Genomic DNA, 23,858 nt, shown 5'->3' on the forward strand with positions numbered 1-23,858 from the left:
CTGGAGAAACCTGAAAAGCAACGCTCCCCATCCAACCTGATAGAGCTTGAGAGGATCTGCAGAGAAGGATGGGAGAAACTCCCCAAATACAGGTGTGCCAAGCTTGTAGCGTCATACCCAAGAAGACAAGGCTGTAATCTCTGCCAAAGGTGTGTCATCAATGTACTGAGTAAAGGGTCTCAATCCTTATGTAATGTGATCTGTTTTTTTTTATAAATGTGCAAACATATATAAAAACCTGTTTATTCCTTGTCATTATGGGATATTGTGTGTAGATTTAAAAAATAATGTAGTCCATTTTAGAATAAGGCTGTAACATAACAAAATGTGGAAAAAGTTAAGGGGTCTGAATACTTTCCAAATGCACTGTGTATATACACACACACGCACAAATCAATCCTCCTAGACAGGTGTGTTTTGCACCCATCAGATCCTGCTGTGAAACTCAAATGCACCACAGCTTCTTGTTCCTTTCGCATCAAGAGGTCGCCTCCCGCTAGCAACGACGGCGAGGAAAGAATGACTCATTCTTAAGTGAAGATACTCTAAGAGATGTTCAAACAGTGGAGTCTGACAGCTTCCCATGGACCAATTCCTCACCACGTCAAAAAAAAGTTATGAAACGGTTGCATAATGACGATTGTGGCAGGCTGGCTGCATGAGGTCCATGGACGTGTAGCTGGGAAATTCCGTAGAGAGAGACTGATGTCTAACACATGGGGCCTCATCTGGGCCCTCAGATGAGAAAATACCCCTTTGAAACCATAACTTGATAGCAGTAGTAAACTTTCCTTGGTTGACTGTTTCAAAATACTTTTCTTTATGGACATTGTCAGGTAAGAGAGTTGTTTCTAAAAGGACCACAAAAGCTTGAATGCAAATGAGTAATCCTACTACAGCACATGAGCAAAATCAGACTTGAGGAACCATTGCTCCAATAAAAGGACAAGGTTTGAGAGCGATCAGACAATCCTGTTTCACTTATTCCAATTCCCAAATGCCATCCTTACAAAGGAAGGGTGAGTATGAAAACAGGCTATACATTTATTTTACATCATTCATGTTTCCGATTATTTCGTGCCCAATAGAAATTGTAATTAATGTAGTGTCATTTTGGAGTCAAGTTTATTTTAAATGAGAATGCTTCTAAACCCTTCTACATGAATGTGGATTCTACCATGATTATGGACAGTCCTGAATGAATCCTGAATAATGATGAGTGAGAAAGTTAGATGCACAAATATCATACCCCCAAGACATGCTAACCCAGGGGCGGGCAACGCCAGTCCTCGAGGGCCTGATTGGTGTCACACTTTTGCCCTAGCTAACACACCGGACTCCAATTATCAACTAAATCATGATCTTCAGTTTAGAATGCAATTCGTTTAAGCAGCTGTGTTTGCTAGGGATGGGGAAAAAGGTGTGCCATCACTCTGGCTCCCAAGGACTGAGTTGCCCATCCATACCGGTGCCAACCAAATTTAATTTTATCGTCTGTAGCGTCCGAATGGTTTAGACTACAAACTAATAATGACCACTCTATGGAAAGATGCTACCATGATTATGGATAGTCCTGAATGAATAATGGTGAGTGGGAAAGTTAGACGCACAAATAGGGCTGTGGTGGTAATGAAAATGTGTTAGTCAGTTATTGTCATGCAAAAGACTGGCAGTCTCATGGTAATTGACCTTTAACATAAACACCTTTAGGCTCTTCAGTCCTCCACACATACAAGGCACTGATGCACGCCTTTGGAACATCTACATAAAAAATAAAAAATGTCTAATAAAATCTATTTAATATACACCATCACAATAAATCCATGAGTTATTTTAGGCAGGTCTAATGAAACATGATAGGAAGAATATGAGTTGGCCTACTGTACGCTATCTGGCTATGCGCCATCCCATAGGCGTGTTAATTTTGCAGACAAGATATAAAAGTAAATGTGCCATTATTTTATAACAAAAAATGAATAATTGAAATTAGCTGAAAAAAATATATATATATATTTTTCCCCATTCCAGAGCAAATGCAAAAGCATATGAAGTGGCTATGACCATGACCTAATAGGTCCTATACACTAGATTTATAGTTATGTGGCAACTTTAGTTATGAATGATGCAAACTTAGAATGTCTTAGAAATCAAAACGTATAGCTTATGGCCTGCATGATGAGACTATAGGATTTGAGAAAGTCGCAAAAAATGCTTGCGCTCTGTTCCTTGCCTCAAGCTGCACACACTGTTCTCTCATAAAGTAATGAGACTATTCTCAATTTAATATTGTCTTTATTATGTCAAATTAGTTTTGATTTAGAATGGCCCATTATCAAATGGGCAGGAACAGGGGCAAAAATACATGTCAGCATATGCACTGGAATAGCTGATGCAGGCCACTTTCCCGCAGGTTATTTATTTTCCCCTCTATCATGCTGGTAGGGTGACCACATTTAAAATAACCAAATACAGGACAAGAGGATGATTTTGCAGGACACCCTGGAATATGCATTTAGATCTTCTTGCAATTGAATAACTGTTTAGTGAGCAAATTGGAGCAGCTGTTAAAACCTCTACGGGATTGTGTCCCTATACCGGGACGGTTGAGCTAACGTGCGCTAATGTGATTAGCAGCCATCTTTTCAGGACATAGACATGTCTTATATGGGCTGGTTTGATACATTCACCTCTGAAGGTAAATAATGTACTTACATTCAGTAATCTTGCTCCGATTTGTCATCCTGAGGGTCCCAGAGATAAAATGTAGCATAGTTGGTTTGATAAAACAATGTTTATATTCAAATGTAGGAATTGGGTTCTACAGTTTGAATCCCTGCTGTCTCTGGCTCCACACCCATCCCGCCATCTAGATGTGTGAAAGTTAGTGTATAAGCTAATTATCCATCGTGTATGACATTCCTGGGAGTGTGTAAACTTAAAAATGATATAGTAATACAAAATGTATGTTCTATAGTTATGTACCTGAAAATGTATCAATTGACCAATTCGGCACACTTGATCCAACATATTGTCCAGTACTGCAACACTTCACTGGATCAATCTGAAACTTTGGACACACTGCAAAATCTAAATTGCGCCTAAACTGCAATATTACATTATGGCCTTTCTCTTGCATTTCAAAGATGGAACAAAAAGAATATAGAAAACATGACTTTTTGTTTGTATCACCTTTAACCAGATCTAAATGTGTGTTATATTCTCCTACATTATTTTCACATTTCCAAAAATTTCAAGTCTTTCCTTTCAAATGGTATCAAAAATATGCATATCCTTGCTTCAGGTCCTGAGCTACAGGCAGTTCGATTTGGCTGTCATTTTAGGCATTATTTTTTTAAAGGGTATGATTTTTTAAGGAGGTTATTAAGACACTATATAGCCTTCCTGTATTTTGTTTCAATCAAACCACATTCAGCCTAGTAGCCGACATTCGCACGCTGTTGAGTTTTGGCCTCATGAGATTTTTTGGGGTTGGACTAGTCATCAAAATATCATAAATATCATAAGAAATTAGGTGGTGTTTGTAACAGTACCATTATATAGAAAATGAATTAATCATTATGTGATCTTCCAAGACTGAGTCAGCTTTGACCTATCTTTCCTAAATGTGCACCACCGTGTGAGATGTGGCAGAGTGTCTCCGGTGCGCTCTGGCAGCACTACACCCCTGCACTGAATGAGTTAATTGACGCGCACCAGCTGCACCTAGCCTATTCTTTTTCCGAGCACAACATTTGATGCAAAAAAGGAGACCATAATGAAAATCAGGGAATATGTGGCCAAGGACCTCCCGTTATTGTAATTCCTTTAAATTCACGCTGTAACAACAAAATGTGGAAAAAGTCAAGGGGTGTGAATACTTTGAAGGCACTGTCTCGCTCTATTATGTTTGGGAGTACTTTGGAAAAGATTTCAAAAATGAACATCCTTGGAGCTGATTTGCTGGTGTAGTCTTATGTAAAACATAAACAACATTTTTTGCTCAGAACTTGGTGGGCCAAATAAAATAACCTGTGGGCCATTACAAAAACAAGCGAGGTTAGCATTTTTGGGGGGGGGGGGGGTGTATGATATTTATGCATCTTTCTTACTCATCATTATTCACGATTCATTCAGGACTATCCGTAATCATGGTAGCATCTTTCCATAGAGTGGTCATATTAGTTTGTAGGCCAAATCATTCGGAAGCTACAGGTGTTTTTGAGAAGACCAATTTCTGGGACCATTTTTTAAAATTTATTTTTATAATGTTACCTAGGTTGATGCACGGGTGGTCAATAGACCCTTAAGGATTCAAATGAATGGATCATGGATGAATGACTGAATTCTACATTTAATGCACTTTTCACAGCATTTGTCAATAAAATAAAATAAAAATACTCTGGACACATTTAGTAACATTGTAAGAAGAATCATAAAACATTTTGGGGGTAGGTGCAACATAAGAAAATAAAAAACAATTACAAAGCGTTTGAGTGAGAGGATTAACTGGTGTCTCCAAGCCACACACACAAATCACTAAATGATTTCAATGCACTTTTAGGAGTCAAGAAAAAAGCCTTAAACTAGAAAGTGGATGAATGACTTTCTGAAAGTAATGCAATTTGGCATTTAGCTGAGCAGAACATGCAATAAATACATTTTAAAAAATTACTGTAGGATGACAAAACATTGATAAGCAAAACATTTTAGGGGCACAGGATTAAATTCATTTGATCCTTTTAATTTTTGATAAGGAGGAAAGCATCTCACCTTTCTCAAAGATCTCCTTCAGCACGCCTCTCTTAATCAGCTCCTCTCTGCTTTGCCTTACCGACATCTTCCTCTCCAACGCTGAAGGAAAAACATGGGAGAAAACATGAGGATTGTTAAATCATGTAAACATGAAATCATATCAATGGTGCAGATGCAGTTGTGTGTGCAGGAGCATTCGTATATGGAAAAACATCTTCAATATCAAACCTACACGGTAATCCTTGATTAAGGTTGTTGTAGTGCGTTTCCCCAACTTTTTGGCCCCCCCATGTTCTGAGCAAAATATATATATTTTTTTTTTTACAAGTGTTTTATTTGTATTGTTTATAAAATGTATATATAAATAAAATGCAAATCAGCACCAAGTGATTTTTATTTAGGAAATCAGTTCCAAAATATTCCCACGCATAGAGGTACACTGCCTTCAGAAAGTAGTCACACCCCTTGACTTTACACATTTTGTTGTGTTACAGCCTAAATGTAAAAATTGATTACATTTTTTTGTCACTGGCCTACACACAATACCCCATAATGTCAAAGTGGAATTATGTTTTTCAAAATGTTTGCGAAATTCATAAATGAAAAGCTGAAAATGTCTTGAGTCAATACGTACTCAACCCCTTTGTTATGGCAAGCCTAAATATGTTCAGGAGTAAAACATTTCTTAACAAGTCACATAAATTGCATGGACTCACCGTGTGGAATATGACTACTTAATCTCTGTATCCCACACATAATTATCTGTAAGGTCCCTCAGTTGAGAAGTGAATTTCAAAACAGATTCAACCACAAAGACCAGCGAGGTTGTTGGTGGATGGGTAAAAATAAAATAAGCAGACATTGAATATCCCTTTGAACATGATGTAGTTATTAATTACACTTTGGATGGTGTATCAACACACCCAGTCACTACAAAGATACAGGCGTCCTTCCTAACTCAGTTGCTGGAGGGGAAGGAAACCGCTCAGGGATTTGGCCAATGGTGACTTTAAAAACAGTTAGTTTAATGGTGATGGCTCAACATTGTAGTTACTCCACATACTTGTACAGAATATAAATATTCCAAAACATGCATCCTGTTTGCAACAAGGCACTAAAGTAATACTGCAAAAAATGAATACAAAGTGTTCTGTTTGGGGTAAATCACTCAATATTTACAAGCATAGTTGTGGCTGCATCATGTTATGAGTATGCTTGTAATCGTTAAGGCCTGGGGAGTTTTTTTTAGATGGACATTTTTTTACAGAATGGAACTAAGCACAGGAAAAATCCTAGAGGAAAACCTGGTTCAGTATGCTTTCCACCAGACACTGGGAAATGAATTCACTTTTCAGCAGGACAATAACCTAAAACAAGGCCAAACCTAAATTGGAGTTGCTTACCAAGAATACAATGAATGTTCCGGAGTTACAGTTTTGACTTAAATCTGTTTGAAAATCTATGCCAAGAAATGTAAATGGCTGTCTAGCAATGGTCAACAACCTATGACAGAGCTTGAAGAATAATACAAAAATATATATAATTGTACAGCCCTGGTGTGCAAAGCACTTAGAAACTTAACAAGAAAGACAGCTGTAGTGGCTACCAAAGGTGATTCTACAAAGTATTGATTCAGGGGTGTGAATAATTATGTAAATTAGATCTCTGTATTTCATTTAATACATTTGCAAAAATGTCTAAAAACATGTTTTCACTGTCATTATGGGATAGTGTGTAGACGGGTGAGAAGAAAAAAAATCACTTGAATCCATTTTTAATCCAGGCTGTAACAAAATGTGGAGTATGTCAAGTGGTATGACTACTTTCTGAAGACACTGTATATGATCATATACACATGTTAAGCAAGGTTTGAAATTATTTATGTTTTAGTCAAAAATATCTGTTTGGCCTTCTTGAGCTCAATTTGCAGTCTACAAAATTATTTGTAATTATGTTCCGGCCTCCTGACAATCCACTTTTAAAATGTATTTTAATTAAATAAAAATTCTCCTGTAGCTAAATCTAGTTGGTGATCCCTGTTGTAGAGCTAATCATAAGATTAGAAAAACAAGCATGAGGATTATGTTGGATCACCCACATCATCAATTAGTTAATATTGGCAATTTTCCCCTGGTAATTTCCATAATGTGTTCACTTGGCTCCCAACACTGATCTGCACACTTGGGACTGAACACACACGTCACTGGCACTGGTCATCATGGGTACAGTGCGTCACACTACGTTCCCAAGAGGTCATGCATTCACCATAGGGACACGAGGGATGGGTGCAAAAATGTTAACACACTCAGTTTCACATAGCCTTCACGTAGTCTAAAATATTATGAATCGATGCCCAACTGCCCATCAAAATCAAGCAGAAGAATTTAGGGATTAGTCAAATGTGTAAAAAAAAACAACAAAAAAAACAAGTTAAGCCTGTTTAAATACTCATGTCTGTCTAACATAATTCAGTTGGAAAGTACTCAAGGTATTTCTTCAAAGGCATGAAGGAAGATCTTAACCTCATTTGTAATAATGAAAGAGAATAATATAAAAGCAATGCAACACCTCCCAAAGTAATGCATTATGTATGAGCATGTCAAGCAGGCATATCCCAAAGCTAACCCTTCTATATTTAGATCTCAGCAGTTGAGGGACATTATCTATTGCTGGGCTGAACCGAGGCAGTTCAGCATCACGTTAGTCATTTCAAAATCTACCCCTGCAAAGGAACCAATTAAGAATGTGAAATGAGGATCAGCAAGAACACTTGAGCAGCACACTGCGCAACATTCTCCCTGCAGACCACCAGCTCTTGTTCAAGTGAGATTACTGTGTGTGTGTGTACTCAAACGTATAGTACGTGTGCATGCAAATGTGGTGTGTGCACATGTGAGTGGACTAAGGAGCCGCCTGCAACTCTTTCGACAGTAGGGGCCAGGGCCAATGCTAATGGCCGTTCACCAAAATTATTAGAACACAAAACAGCTTGGTCCCTCAATCCCCTCCACAGGGGGCCCCCCTCCAACCCCTCCGCTCAGTCAATACACTGTGTGGATTATAACTAATGGCTTAAACTCAAAAGGGAAGGCACACATGAGAATGATTTTAAAATGTCAGAAACTGTTGAGAGCCTCTAGTGCAGCCAGTCAGAGTGAACCCAGGTGTTCTAAAATGTCACGTTGAATAAAGTTATCGTAACCTTATGTTTCATTATGAGCTCCTCCAGGACATCCAGATATCTAATACACCATCCAAACTTCAAAGGCTACCCAGCGAAACTCGTTGGGCTGGAAGCCACGGGTTGGCTGCCGCAGAGATAGTTTGGCAAGTAGACCGGATCAAAACAGCCCTACACCGTCCAGAAAGAGTCACCTCTACTGGAGCCTCAGGAGAAATGGAATTTGGGTAGTGTGCAAAAATATGCCATTTTGCAGAAATGGACTGCTGTACAAAAATAAAATGCCATGAGAAGGATCTCCACCTACATAATAGTACAGCAGCCAGGCAGAGGAGTAGGAAAGCAATGTTATAAAAATAAAAATAAACTTCCTCCCACCCTATACTGTATATACCCAAGAGGAAGTCAGCCAGTTTCAATGATGGGAGTGTGTGGAGTAGATCAATACCTCCCTCCACTCTCCTGGTGTGTGGAGGATATGGCTGAGGGAGGAGCAGGCCGTTTGGGTCCAAATGGCCTCATTTCAATAATGCACCAATCACGTCCCTCCGTCTAATTCACAACGTCGGTCACAAGCTGGCCAATCAAATGATAATGATTCTGTAATGGCAGCTGTGGCAAATCACGAGATCACATTTGTAACAGCCAAGAATGAAAATCACAGAGGTATTGCCACACTGCTGTGAGGCTAGGAGTGTTACAACTGAGATTATTGGTAGAGACTGGTGGTCACCATGACGCTTTCTTTTTAATTAAGCCTCAAACCTAAATATATATATATCTTAGTTTGTCAGAGAAGATTCACTTTAAGCCTTATCTAAATTCTATCAAACCGCTACATTTAACACAACAGATACAGTGTTACTCTGATTAGCATGATTTGAGTTTATAAAATCAGAACAGACAAGGAGCAAACAGGCTTCACAAAATATTTCCCATGATTCCAAGCAGCTGAATATTGAAGGTAAATCGGGTTGTGTGTGACAATGTCAAAACGCATTCTGAGATTACATTTAAAATGTGATCAAAAGGGGGGGAGTAATTACCAAAAAGGTTTATGACATAACGGCTTGCGTAGCGATATGCGCAGTTATGCAATAATTCCACTGATTCGGACCAAACCTCGGCCAGCTACGTCTTCAGGTTTGTCACAAAACATTTGGTTCTAGAAAACGGGAACGGAAAGAATATTACTGTACACTTAGAAATAAACTATTCAGTGTTCACAGAAAACGTCAAACTACAAAATCACCACTTGTCACTCGGTTCCAGAAACTGTATTAAAAACTGATATTCAACAGTAATAGTGTGCGAGTTGGTTCAGACCCAGAGCTTGAAAAAGTGACAATGTGAAGTCAGAGTTATTCTTTCCACAGTCAGTTCACAGTAAACCTTGACGATCATGGCTAAACTAACTACCCGTGATCAGCACCGAGATGAGCAGATTATGAAGTCATTGGAAGGATTCGTCTCGGAGCATATTAAATTAAACTGGCATCGACTTGCAAATGCTACGCTTAGTTTTAGAGAGAAATCTATTCTGCTGTGAATTGACCCAGATAGAGGAGAGGCAGAACATTCTCTACAGTACCAAGCCCCAGGCATGGGATATGCAATGGGAGGCTTTTAGCGAGGCAATTCACTCACCAGTTAGCCTCACAAAACCACTGAAAAACTTCCATGCCGTGTCAGAGATGTTGTGGTGCTCACATCTGGAGTCAAGCATCTGTTTAGGGAAAGCTAGAGAGGGTTTTTGTACACAAGTGACAAAGCAGTGTGTGGCTGTTATGGCATCTGGTGGCATTACCTTTCGTTACCCTTTTCTTTTTTAGAACAGGCAGATATAAATTATTCTAATGATTTATTAAAATGCAGCTTGAGGACCGCTGCCCATCCGGAGCCTAAACCCAACAATTATCATGGTGCATACAGCATTTTTAAATAAGGTCTAGCTACATAACATGAAAAACTAAAGGAATCCAAAATAATCTGCATATTTTTACTGTATTTTCAATGGCATTCAAAATCAAAAGGAATCTTTAAAAAAAAAATATTTAAAAAATAGGCTACATTAAATACAAACCTAGGAGTGGTCAGATTAGTGCCCCGCCCCCCAGGGAATGAAGCCTGATCCATGAACCTCTAGTTCCTATGGTGTTCTGTTCCATAAGATCACTAGACTACCTGACAGACAGGGAATAGGGCAGGAGGCACAGCTGTCAGTTCTCTCAGTATTCAGAGTACTGTTGCTAGCTCACTCCTAGAGTTATGAGTAAAGCCCCCCTGCCTGACTAGAATACATAATCCTCTTGTGCACATTCACATTATCCAATTACCTGGCTGGAACATCTGCACGCCCAGCAGCTGGTCTGCTTCCTGCCTGCCGTCAGAGTCACAATGATAAACATCATGAAACAATCACCAGAAGAGAAAAAACAGCCAAGCCAAACAAGGAGTCATGTTCAGTAAGGATAACATTTGACCGGCCTTGACCAATGAGCAAACCTAAGCTTAGCGCAATATTTCAGTTTAACTACTGCACAATCAACGACCACATTTACATGCACATAGTATTCCAGATAAAATCGCTCACATCCCGGTTAAGGTCTAACTCAGGATCATCCATTTACATACACCTTTGATATCCTGCTCACGAGTATCCCTGTAACCATGAATAAACATACGTTTTTTTTTAAACGAGGTGCAATTAAATAACAAAAACCATGCTTATAATTTCCGACATTTGGCAGGCTATTTGTTAGTCAACTTGTATATAAATTACTGTAGATACACGTGGCTTCTCTTTTTCATTCCTTATAGTTGCACTATGCAGTAATCGCGCTGCTATTTCCTGGTTGCTGAAAAACTTGAATAGTTTGCCTAATTTCAGTTTGTGAAAAAAATAAGCTAGTATAGTGTAGAGAATCATTGTACCATCTAAACCTCTGAAATATTTTCCATAAGCAAAAATATTGTTTCAACTGGTGTACAAAACCGAAAGGATTTTTTTTTTTTTTTAACTTAACAGGAAGCATAGAAATAGCATACATAGAACAGTTATACCACTTCTTAGACTTGCTTTCAAGTAGAATGATAGAGCTCAAACTCACATTTCCGTGTGAATTTGGTCAGGTCACAAAGTTACATATTGCCACTAATGCTCTAGAATACTCAAAGCCGTGCTCACCAGAATATCATAAATCAATAGAATGAAGGCATCATCAACAATCTAGTTGACATCAGTAAAGTCCTTTCATTTCTGCCAGAGTGAGGTGGTTTAGGGACCGGGGAGATTTACCACAAACTTTCCAAATGCAGTTTGTTGGCCAGTTTTAAGGAAATGTAAAAGCTGTGAAAATTATCCAACATGTTACTGAAAGTATTTCAGTTAGTCTTGATGCATATTTAATGTGGTTGAGAAGTGAAAATGTCAGTTTTTATGTAGCTAAAAAGATTTGCATGTTTAGGCTACACACCACGGTCCCTAAGCACAGTCACACTTTCAAGATGCACTCCACGCCTGTTCCTGAGACAAAACTAACATTTGGTTTATAATTTTACTGCATGAAACACTTCATTCTGCAGGAGTTAATATTATAATAGGCTACAGTCAGTGTCCAGATTTCCATTACTATGTAAGTAGTTAAATAAAAGGTTAAATACAGTGGCAAGAAAAAGTATGTGAACCCTTTGGAATTCCCTGGATTTCTGCATAAATTGGTCATAAAATTTGAGCTTCATCTAAGTCACAACAACAGACAAACAATCTGCTTAATCTAACAACAAATAATTATACGTTTTCATGTCTTTATTGAACACACCATGTATGTTGGAGTATGTGAACCCTTGGATTTAATAACTGGTTGACCTTCCTTTGGCAGCAATAACCTCAACCAAACGTTTTCTGTAGCTGCGGATTAGACCTGCACAACGGTCAATTTTGAACTATTCCTCTGTACAAAACTGTTTCAGTTCAGCAATATTCTTGGGATGTCTGGTGTGAACCGCTCGAGGTCATGCCACAGCATCTCAAATCGGGTTGAGGTCAGGACTCTGACAGGGCCACTCCAGAAGGCGTATTTTCTTCTGTTGAAGCCATTATGTTGTTGATTTACTACTGTGTTTTGGGTCGTTGTCCTGTTGGGTCACCCAACTTCTGTTCAGCTTCAATTGGCGGACAGATAGCCTAACATTCTCCTGCAAAATGTCTTGATAAACTTGGGAATTCATTTTTCTGTCGATGATAGCAAGCTGTCCAGGCCCTGAGGCAGCAAAGCAGCCCCAAACCAAGATTCTCCCTCCACCATACTTTACAGTTGGCATGAGGTTTTGATGTTGGTGTGCTGTGCCTTTTTCTCTCCACACAGTGTTGTGTGTTCCTTCCAAACAACTTTAGTTTCGTTTGTCCACAGAATATTTTGCCAGTAGCGCTGTGGAACATCCAGGTGCTCTTTTGCGAACTTCAAACGTGCAGCAATGTTTTTTTGGACAGTGGCTTCTTCCGTGGTGTCCTCCCAAGAACAACATTCTTTTTTAGTGTTTTACATATCGTAGACTCAGAGATGTTAGCATGTTCCAGAGATTTGTTAGTCTTTAGCTGACACTCTAGGATTCTTCTTAACCTCATTGAGCATTCTGCGCTGTGCTCTGTGCAGTCATCTTTGCAGGACGGCCACTCCTAGGGAGAATAGCAACAGTGCTGAACTATCTCCATTTATAGAGAATTTGTCTTACTGTGGACTGATGAACATCAAAGCTTTTAGAGATACTTTTGTAACCCTTTCCAGCTTTATGCAAATCTTAGGTCTTCTGAGATCTTTTGTTCGAGGCATGGTTCACATCAGGCAATGCTTCATGTGAATAGCAAACTCAAATTTTGTGAGTGTTTTTTATATTGCTGGGCAGCTCTAACCAACATCTCCAATCTCATCGATCGGACTCCAGGTTAGCTGACTGACTTCAATTATCTTTTGGAGAAGTCATTAGCCTAGGGGTTCACATACTTTTCCCAACCTACACTGTGAATGTTTAAATTATGTATTCAATAGAGACAAGAAAAATACAATAGAGGCGACTACATTATACAGACTAAACAAAAATATACTACATAGAGAGAGAAGTCTTGTTCATTGGGCTTTATCGTTGATTTAACACGACAACAAATTGTGTTAAATTTTGCTGCTCCGTTTCACTCAGGAGAGAGGGGAAAAAGAAAAAAATCTGGGCGTAAAAACATTCGGTCGACACCATGCATACAAAGCGGAAAGAGAGCGAGGAGTCGTAAAGTCAAGGTCTCAGCTTTCACTCAGAGCCATTGGACTGTCGGAGTTCCCGAGGCTAGAGTAAAGTGTTGGGACAGCAATACGAACCAGACTCAAAGCTAAGAGCACTGGAGGGGAAGGCGACAGTCACAGTAGAGAAGCCCTCAACACCTTAAGTGAACAAATAAAATAAAAAAAAGTGCATATCGCATTATTGCCAATCTCAATAAAATCACTGACTGATGAATGATCAACTGCATGAATAGGAAATGTGAACACTAAAGAAAGCACCATTAAATCCAGTACTACCCAGCACAGCTTCAGGGAAGAAAACTCTTGGGAACAGAGAAGCGGGGTAACATCAAAATCTTCATTAGCGCCTGGAGTAGCAAGAACCCAAATATAGAGAGGAGTTGAGCTCTCCACCTCACTGACCTAATGGAAAGTCTGAGTGAGGGAGCTGATTCAGAACACCAAGACATCTTTCAATCTTTTCATGTCCAGTGGATAGTCAGGCGAGGGCAGTAAATTGACAGGGGAAGAGGTCAGATTGACAGGGGAGTTCACACCAAGGCTAGCGGCAAACCAGGGCCGTGTGCAGAATATCTAAGAAGCGCTCACATCTTGGGCCCTTACCTGCAGAGGTCTGCTTGAACTTCTCACTCTTCTTCTTCCTCCACTTCCAGGGCTTGAGGAGACGGCCCAGAGTGGCAAACTTGCTGCGGCGGCGGATGGGCGGGGTGTGCGTGCCAGGGACCAGGGACTCAGAGCGCATTGCGGCCAGCCTCTCAACCTCCTCCGCTGTAGGGACACAGGAGAAAGGGTCTGATTAGGGTGTTTTCACATTATACTCTTCTTTAAAAGAACCGATCTCAGTTAACTCTGGGGTGAAGAAAAAAAAGCTAAAGACCTCCGTTCTCTCTGGATTCACACTACCCTTGGCATTAAAATGAGGACTTGGCTCTCTTGCCAGTTCACTTCAAGATTCCTGTGGTCCGAGTCCTCTTTACAATCACTTGCTATGTTTAGAAAGGAACCAAGATCTGTTTTTTAAACATTCACTCAATGCACTCTGGGTAAATCAACATTTTATTGGTCACATACACATATTTAGCAGATGTTATTGTGGGTGTAGCGAAATGCTTGTGTTCCTAGCTCCAACAGTGCAGTAGTATCTAACAATTCACAACAATACACACAACTAAAAGAATGGAATTAAGAAATATATAAATATTAGGACGGAAATTTCAGAATGGCATTGACTAAAATAGAGTTAAATACATTTGAGATGAGTAAAACAGTATGTAAACACTATAAAAGTGACTAGTTGCGGGTGCAGTGACTAGTGTTCCATTATTAAAGTGGCCAGTGATTCCATGTCTATGTACATAGGGCAGCAGCTTCTAAGGTGCAGGGTTGAATAACTGGGTGGTAGCCGGGTAGTGACAATGACTAAGGTTCAGGGCAGGGTACTGGGTGGAGGTTGGCTTGTGATGGCTATTTAACAGGGATGGCCTTGAGATAGAAGCTGTTTTTCAGTCTCTCGGTCCCAGCTTTGATGCACATGTACAGACCTCGCCTTCTGGATGATAGCGGGGTGAACAGGCAGTGGCTCGGGTAGTTTATGTCCTTGATGATCTTTTTGGCCTTCCTGTGACATCGGGTACTGTAGGTGTCCTGGAGGGCAAGCGGTGTGCACCACGCGATGTGTTGGGCAGACTGCACCACCCACTGGAGAGCCCTGTGGTTGCGAGTGGTGCATTTGCCGTACCAGGCGGGGACACAGCCCAATAGGATGCTCTCAAAAGCTGTTGCGCCTTCTTCACCACACTATCTGTGTGGGTGGACCATTTCAAATTGTCAGTGATGTGTACGCCGAGGAACTCGAAGCTTTCCACCTTCTCCACTGCGGTCCCGTTGATGTGGATAGGGTCGTGCTCCCTCTGCTGTTTCCTGAAGTCCACGATCAACTCCTTCATTTTGTTGACGTTGAGGGAGAAGTTATTTTCCTGGCATCACGCCGCTAGGTCCCTCACCTCCTCCCTGTAGGCCGTCTCGTCATTGTTGGTAATCAGGCCTAATACTGTGGTGTCGTCTGCAAACTTGATGATTGAATACAGAATGCAGGACAAGCCACACCACCAGGACAGGTTATCGGACAGCCAGGGATGTACCTACATACAGTTTGAATGATAATACTTTGCATTTAGCTAAAAAAAAAATATATATATATATATATATATATATATTAAAATATACATAACAGGATAAATGAAAGTATAATAATTGCAGATTAAATAATGCTTTAAATGAATTGTGTACTCCAAATTGCACATTTGTTCATGGCAGTTTGTGGTACTAATGTGAGGGGCTATGGCAGAGGAAACGGTGTTGCAGTAGTCTACTGCTTGATATGGGAATAATAAGTGAGCCTGGCGAGGGTAAACAGACCTGTGTATTATCAGACAGCATAATGCAGGATATATTCAGAATCTGAACAGCAGGAAGCTGCATGCTGCGGATTAGTTCGCACTAGCTTGCCAAAAAACAGACCAGGGAGAAATAATCGTGTTTAGCCTACTAGCTCCTTATATTCACTAGAGCGTTTGTCCTCCTTTGATGTAGTTTTTGATATCATCAAGAGGAGTAATTGAAGAGAAACTGTGCTCAAGATAATAGCAACAGAATAAGTGATAACGCATCCATATTGAAACAACGACAGACTCTCCCAGACTTGTCCTGATAAAATCAGTGTGTTGGCCTATGCTACGGTCGTAATCCACATACGCATCACATCTACACTGAACAGGATTAGTCTCTGGAGGTCTATACTTACAAAACTTGCGCTTTAAACTTTCTCAAAAATGCTATTTGTTAGCTTTTCTCATGAGATAACTTGTTACAGACCAAGTGTGCTATGTTAAGTGTACCATTTATTTTAATATACTGTAAAACTATTTGGTAGAATGTGCTTTGTGTCTGCCCGGGCAAGTGAAATTGTCTTAAAGACAAATGTTAAATTTGCTTTGACTCTTGTGTTCCATTTGTACATGTGTATTTGCAGGGCACAACCAAAAAGAAACAATAGTCTTCTACAAGCAAGCGCCCCTGCTGAGATTACTGTCTTCTTGATAACGTATTGGGGATATCGCTTACTGCACAAACCTCATTGCTACAGTTCTGTTTTTAATTGGCTAATGTTGCTTAGGCTTATGTTTTTTAAGTTGTGTAAAAAATGTATAATAATAATCTGAGCGTTAGTTCTCAGCTTGCATTTTCACTCCGTGGTCTTAAGCTTTCTGACCACTGGCCTAGGCTTACCAACTCTAAATGGCACTAGCAGTTCGCTAAGTAGCGTAAGCGGAAAATCGATGGGACGTAATTATTACAAAACTGCAGCTCGTTGTTGGAACACACATTTTCCTACTTTAAATCAACCAGTCGATTTTGAATTTGTGATAACTGTCATTTGGCAAGGAATGTAGCTTGTGTATCTCATCAGTTAGATACGTTTTTATAGGCATTTCTTTTTTCAGGCCTAACTGGAGCGTGTGTGTGTTGGTGTCGGAACGCAATTGCGTGAATGAGACTCAGAGGGGAAAGGGAATTTAGGGAGAAGAACTGTGTGATGCTTTTGCCCTATTGCCCTGCCAATCTTCTCCTCAGACCATGTAGGTATATGATCACACTGGTAATAGATCATTTGTTGCATTACTTGTGAGGCACAGCTGAGTGAACATAATTAGCTTCTTTTTTTTTACTGGACTGATGGCCTGCATCTGATGGTCAGTCTGAGGGAGGGAGAGCGCAGCGGTGAGGCTGCCCCTCACCCGACTCACTGTCCCTCAACTCTCCCTTTGCTGAGAAAAGGGAACAGTCTTCCAGCTGATGGCGAAACTTAAGTGGGACTGCATTATTTCTGCCTCATGCACCAATTCATATTGTTACTCCTATGACCAAAAAAAGGGAAATATTCCTCAATAAAAAATGTAAATGTTTTAAAAAAGACAAGCCGCAAATAAGAAAGTAAGCTTATTGAAACACTTTGCTATACTCATTCATTGCAGCTGCAGTGCCGGTTGTAGCGTGAGTGGAAGTAGGGAGAACGTGCATGCTGAATCAGAATTTAAACGAACTCAATCATAACATTTTTTAAAATAAAATCAGCTCTTTGCTGTATCGTTGAGTCTATAGTCATGGTTTTAAAAGTTTGGAAATCTCACATGATCAACTTTGCTGTGCGTTCGAGGCTTCTTTTTACAGTCTATGGCGCGAGGAAACTGTGCCATGATATGAAACTGAGCCATATGATTGGCCAGCGGTAGGCCTATAGGTGCACTTGATTTGCTTTCTGGGCCTGCCGAGTTGGTCGGAGTTCTACCTTCAGACACATGAAATTATTAAAAACCTTCCCGGCGCTAGGGCTGCTAAATCAAGTGCACTACCAGCAACAGCGTGAAATAAAATTGGAACTCAAGGCTATATCGTTTTTTTTTTTTACTTACAAAATGTTTTCAAATCAAAATTGTATGTCACATGCACCGAATAAAACAGGTACAGTGAAATGCTTACTTACAAGCCCTTAGCCAACAATGCAGTTAAGAAAAATAGATTTTTTTAAAAATAAAAGTGACAAATAATTAAAGAGCAGCAGTAAAATAACAATAGTGAGGCTATATACAGGGGGTACTGGTACAGAGTCAATGTGCAGGGGCACCGGTTAGTCGAGGAAATATATACATGTAGGTAGAGTTATTAAAGTGACTACGCATGGATAATAAAAGAGAGAGTAGCAGCAGCGTAAAAGAGGGGGGCAATGCAAATAGTCTGGGTAGCACTTTGATTAGCTGTTCAGGAGTCTTATGGCTTGGGGGGTAGAAGCTGTTTAGAAGCCTCTTGGACCCAGATCTGGTGCTCCGGTACCGCTTGCCGTGCGATAGCAGAGAGAACAGTCTATGACTTGGGTGGCTGGAGTCTTTTATCATTTTTAGGGCCTTCCTCTGACACCGCCTGGTATAGGAGGTCCTGGATGGCAGGAAGCTTCGCCCCAGTGATGTACTGGGCCATACGCACTACCCTCTGTAGTGCCTTGCGGTCAGAGGCCAAGCAGTCGCCATACCAGGCAGCGATGCAACCAGTTAGGATGCTCTCGATAGTGCAGCTGTAAAACCTTTTGAAGATCTGAGGACCCATGCCAAATCTTTTCAGTCTCCAAATTGAGCCCTGTTTCAAATTAAATATGAGAATAACCGTTCCATGCACATCACTTCACACTGGCAACTTTTCCCATTTGGAAAAATATTATTTTTCATTTTATTCTGTTATATTACATCATGTTTTTATTTTATATAAAATAGGTGTCTTAACTGTGATAAGGGCTCAGGAAAAAAATATTTACAAAACCTGGCTATGCCATTACACAGCCATAGGCTTCTACAAGCAAACGCCCCTGCTGAGGTAACTGTCTTTTTGAAGGCAGTGTTTCAAAATATATCCAGTTGATATTAAAGTTTCAATATACTAATCTTAAAAATGACACTTTCTTTTAATAATTGACTGAATATACTGTATATGGGCCAATTTAGCAATTAGGATTTGTTATCTGTAATGGTTATGATAAATTAGGCATTGTTGCCATATAGATAAATGCGCCAATTTTTTCCAGTGCGAGCATTGTGTTATAAAAATATGCTGTTTTCTTAATTGAAGTACTAAAAAAATTTAAATATATATTTTTAAACTTTTTTTAAAAATGTAAAAAACTTGCGAGTACTAGAACAGCCAAAAATTGCCAAAGGCCCATCCCCAATACAGCAGGAAGATACAGTTTAGATAGCGTTTACGCATTGGCAAGACATCTTTCAGATGTATTTAGATTCTACATCGTTCATGTCGGTCCGAGGTCTCGCCGACATCTTCCCAGTGTACCAACACTCTCCAAACTACATAATCCTCACGCAATTTAATGTTGGCCAAACACATGCGCTTTCTGGTTTTGGAATATCAAAAATCGCAAAACATATTGGCACCTAAGTTTCGTATTGTGAGGTCCTGGCAATTCCCAGGCCTAGTAAAAAAAATACATCAGAATAAGTAGTCAGAATGTTGAATAAACTTACTCTACCCGTTCGCTGATTTCGTCCTTATGCCGTTGGGAATTTGACAATATCCACAGGAACGTATTATTAAACTGACTTCAAAACAAGGGTCTGTTTGTGGCTCTCAAGATTGGTTTGTTCATCACCTGAGGTATATGCACAAGACGTAAATACATGCATGTATACTATGTATACTAACCAAAGTCTTGGAAGTGTTCGAGCCGAGTTCCCCAACTGGACAAAATTGACCCGCGGGGTTTTGCAAAGTCGATTTAATAATACTTTCCTGTGGATATTATTTGGACATTAGGACCAACTGCATAGACAACCTGTAGCGTAAGTTCAAATGTAATTCATTTAACATTCTGGCTTATACATCAAACTGTGAAAGAGGTTTTCTTACTAGGCACACACACGGCTACAGAAGCAGTAATGGCCACAGACCAACCTAGAAAGTATTCGTCATATAACAGTTCAATAGTGAGTTATATACTTGAGTAATAATATAGGCAAGGTCTGCCCTGATGACAGCCATGCAATCTGCCACCTCAGTTATCACTAGCTCAGGGACAGGGCGACAGTGTCAGTGTCACACCACCCCTGCCATGTGCAGACAGACACCGACCACAGCGTGCATAATTAAATTAAAATCGCCATCATGATGGTTGACAAGCGACAACATGAGTGTCACTTCACAGGTAGGCAGTCAGCCGCTCCACCGGGGGTATAGCATGATAAATCATGTGAAGCAAGGTGGACAAATGCAGTGAAACAGACTATTACCCAAACGCAGTGCCTGATGCCTCTCACGGCCTCAGCCTCACAGCCAACCATCTTAGGAATCCTGCCACATCTGTCTATAAATAGATTCAGACTCGATGCTAATTGAATCCAGTGGTGCTTCAAATGGAGTCCAAAAAGAAAAAGAAGAGATGGGGGGGGGGGGGTTAGACCTGAGCTCAGAAATATTCATAGATAAAAACTATGCATTTGAGACAACAACAAAAGACAGCCAGCCAGCCACACACACTTCCTAGATTTGTTGACAGGGATGCAAATTGAAAGCGACATGGTTTATTTTCCCGGCTGCGTTTGGTGAAAAAAAAAAAAAGACTCCCATAGTAGCCCATTAACACACCAAACACCCTCGAGACATCCACCATGTTATATGAGCAGCAGCCAACAAATAAAAAGTACTTTGCAGTCAAAAGTTACAAACTTCTTCCAACACAACAAAAACTAAAGACAAAGCTACAAAGACTAATAAGAGGCTTTAGACTGTAGGCTACTACAGCCCTAGTGTTTCTTTACAAGCATCTATTCTCTGATACACACATCTATACTCCTCTGGCCAGTTTCCCAGAACCAGATTATGCCTAGTCCAGGAACCAAAATGTATCTGGGTCCAAGACACTCATGAATTGTACATCCTCAATCATCTTGGCTGAGTGAGTGACATTCTCCTTCATGTTTGGGTGGGGTGGAGTAGAATCACAGTACGGGACTGAGAATGACCACTTCAGGTGCTAATCAGGAGGAGGAGGGGGGGGGGGGGGGGGGGAGATTGGGTAGTGGAGGCTGGGATGGAGGGGGTCATCAAGAGAATTCTTCTGAGTATGAAGTCTATGAGTAGTAAACCACTATGCATATTGTGGAGCAGGCTCTTTGTGGTGTTAGAATAAGGCCAATTCTACACCCATACCAGTAACTCCAACAAAAATACCAGTTCAAAAACTCATATAATTTCTCCAAGTCTAAAATGGGTAACGCCATTTAGCTACACTGTAGCTGCTGTTACATACCACGCTTTCCCAGAAATAATACACTACAGCTGCCAATTTGTCTTGATACATGTGTGGCCCACTACGCATTGTGTCAAACTAAGTGATGTTACATTGATCCCAGAATGCAACAGAATGGCAGTGTAAAGAATAGTATGACCATAAAGCAAGTACAGGATTACACATAGCAATGGAGTCAAGGCTCCGCTGGAAAAGTACATTGTGCCTGTGATTAAGGTTACCAGGATTACCAGAATTAAATACATCATGCAATTTTAATCTCATAACTCTAGGACATATATAATCGCGGAATGGGCAAACAAGAACTGCGCATGTTACCCCCCTATTGAGTGTGTACAATGAAACCACTCTGTGTTTGATGGCCAGCAGAGCTGAAGGGAGACTGTACAACAACGCATCCATATCCATATGCCGCTATAGACTAGGCTACTCACCGTCCTGGGTATCGTTCGCGCGGCTGCAGTTGCTGCAAATGTGCTTGATCTCTTTTCCGATGTGACAGTGGATCATGAAGGGCATATTGTTATTCTGGTGATGCTGATGGTTGGTTTGTTGCTCTTTCTTATTGTTGTTGAGAGACATCATTCTGACCAGGTAAAATGCCTTCTTCTTCGGTTTCTCCACCGCCACAGGCGTATTGTTTTCCCTGAAGCCTGTGTTGTTGAACCAACTCCCATGCATGATGGTGGGCGCGGGATCCGCAGCCATCGGGGAGTTGGCCGTCTTGAACATAACGACACGAAAATTGATTCGCGTCTAAATGCACGGCATACGGGGAGGGGTTTTTAAACAACCGGCGCCTCGACTCCTACCTGACCTCACCCCTTCAACCAATCACGAGGGTTTCGCTCCGCGCGTTTGCTGAACCCCTTTCTTTTCTATCAACGACGTCAGATAGAATATTGTAATTTCCACACCTGCACCTGAGGTTCCGATCTAGCGCACTCACATCCGCCTGCCTCCGCAATGCCAAGGGCAGAAGTCAAAACCACGGATGCTACTATACTATGATGATGGACCAGTGCCGCTAGAAGACATATCGAGTGTGTGAATTGCAGTGCCTCTGCCTCTCCCTCGGTCCCCATCCTCGTCTGCAAAAATAATCCGCTCACGGCAAGCATAATTGGCTACCCAGTGTTCACTCCAGCAGTTATATTAGCCTACAGACAGAAAGTAAAGGTTTAACATCAAATCCCAAGACTTGATAATGACAAGAATGATTATAGGCTCCAGCTACATGACCGAAAGTATGTGGACACCTGCTCATGGAACATCTCATTCCAAAATCATGGAAATTAATACGGAGTTGGTCCCCCTTTACTGATATAACAGCCTCCACTCTTCTAGGAAGGCTTTCCACTAGATGATAGAACATCTGCAGGGACTTGCTTCCATTCAGCCATAAGCGCATTAGTGAGATCGGGCACTAATGTTGGGCGATTAGACCTGGCTCACAGTCGGCGTTCCAATTCATCCCAAAAGTGTTCGATGGAGTTGAGATCAGGGCTCTGTGCAGGCCAGTCAAGTTCTTCCACACTGATCTCTACAAATAATTTCTGTATGGACCTCGCTTTGTGCATGTGGGCATTGTCATGATGAAACAGGAAAAGGCCTTCCCCAAACTGTTGCCACAAAGTTGGTTGCACAGAATCATCTAGAATGTCATTGTATGCTGTAGCGTTAAAATGCCCCTTCACTGGAACTAAGGGGCCTAGCCCGAACCATGAAAAACAGCCCCAGACCATTATTCCTCCTCCACCAAACTTTACAGTTGGCACTATGCATTGGGGCAGGTAGCGTTCTCCTGGCATCCGCCAAACCCAGATTCTTCCGTTGGACTGCCAGATGGTGAAGAGTGATTCATCACTCCAGAGTCTAATGGTGGCGAGCTTTACACCACTCCAGCCGACGCTTGGCATTGCGCATAGTGATCTTAGGCTTGTGTGCGGATGCTCGGCCATGGAAAACCATTTTCATGAAGCACCTGACGAACAGTTCTTGTGCTGAAGTTGTTTCTAGAGGCAGTTTGGAACTCGGTAGTGAGTGTTGCAACCGAGGACAGGCGATTTATATGCGCTACGCACTAAAGCACTCGGCTGTCCCATTCTGTGAACTTGTGTGGCCTACAGTGATGTAAACTATTTAAGTAGAAATACTTTAGAGTACTTTTGGGGGGGTATCTGTACTTTACTATACATTTTTTGACAACTTTTACTTTACTACATTACTGTAGAAAATAATGTACTTTTTATTACATACATTTTCTGTGAACTTGTGTGCCCCATTTTAAAAACAAGAAAATGTTGACGTCTGCTTTGCTTAATAAGGATACTTAAGTATATTTTAGCAATTACATTTTTATTTTTGATACTTAAGTATATTTAGAACCAAATACTTTTAGTCTTTTACTCAATAAGTATTTCACTGGGTGACCAACTTTTACTTGAGCAACTTTCTATTAAGGTAACTATACTTTTGCTCAAGTATCACAATTGGATACTTTTTCCACCACTGGTGGCCTACCACTTCGCGGCTGAGCCGTTGTTGCTCCTAGACGTTTCTACGTCACAATAACAGCACTTACAGTTGACCGGGGCTGCACTAGCAGGGCAGAAATTTTACGAACTGACTTGTTGGATCCTATGATGGTGCCACGTTGAAAGTCACTGAGCTCTTCAGTAAGGCCATTCTACTGCCAATGTTTGTCTATGGAGATTGCATGGCTGTGTGCCTGATTTTATACACCTGTCAGCACTGAAAAAAA

General features: G+C 40.7%; 1 protein-coding gene across 1 annotated transcript in view; it reads right to left on the reverse strand.

Moving 5' to 3' along the window:
* The window catches only part of LOC120020678 (phosphatase and actin regulator 1-like), an 83,310-nt gene that overhangs the window by 21,755 nt on the left and 37,697 nt on the right, over positions 1-23,858 (reverse strand). The window contains exons 2-3 of the mRNA XM_038964380.1: positions 13,831-13,995; positions 4,771-4,851 (exon numbers count right to left, since the gene is read on the reverse strand). Of these exons, the coding sequence (XP_038820308.1) occupies positions 4,771-4,851; positions 13,831-13,995 (246 nt within the window). The remainder of the gene's footprint in view (positions 1-4,770; positions 4,852-13,830; positions 13,996-23,858) is intronic.

Source organism: Salvelinus namaycush, chromosome 25 (assembly GCF_016432855.1).
Source record: "Salvelinus namaycush isolate Seneca chromosome 25, SaNama_1.0, whole genome shotgun sequence".
Taxonomy (NCBI): Eukaryota; Metazoa; Chordata; class Actinopteri; order Salmoniformes; family Salmonidae; genus Salvelinus; species Salvelinus namaycush.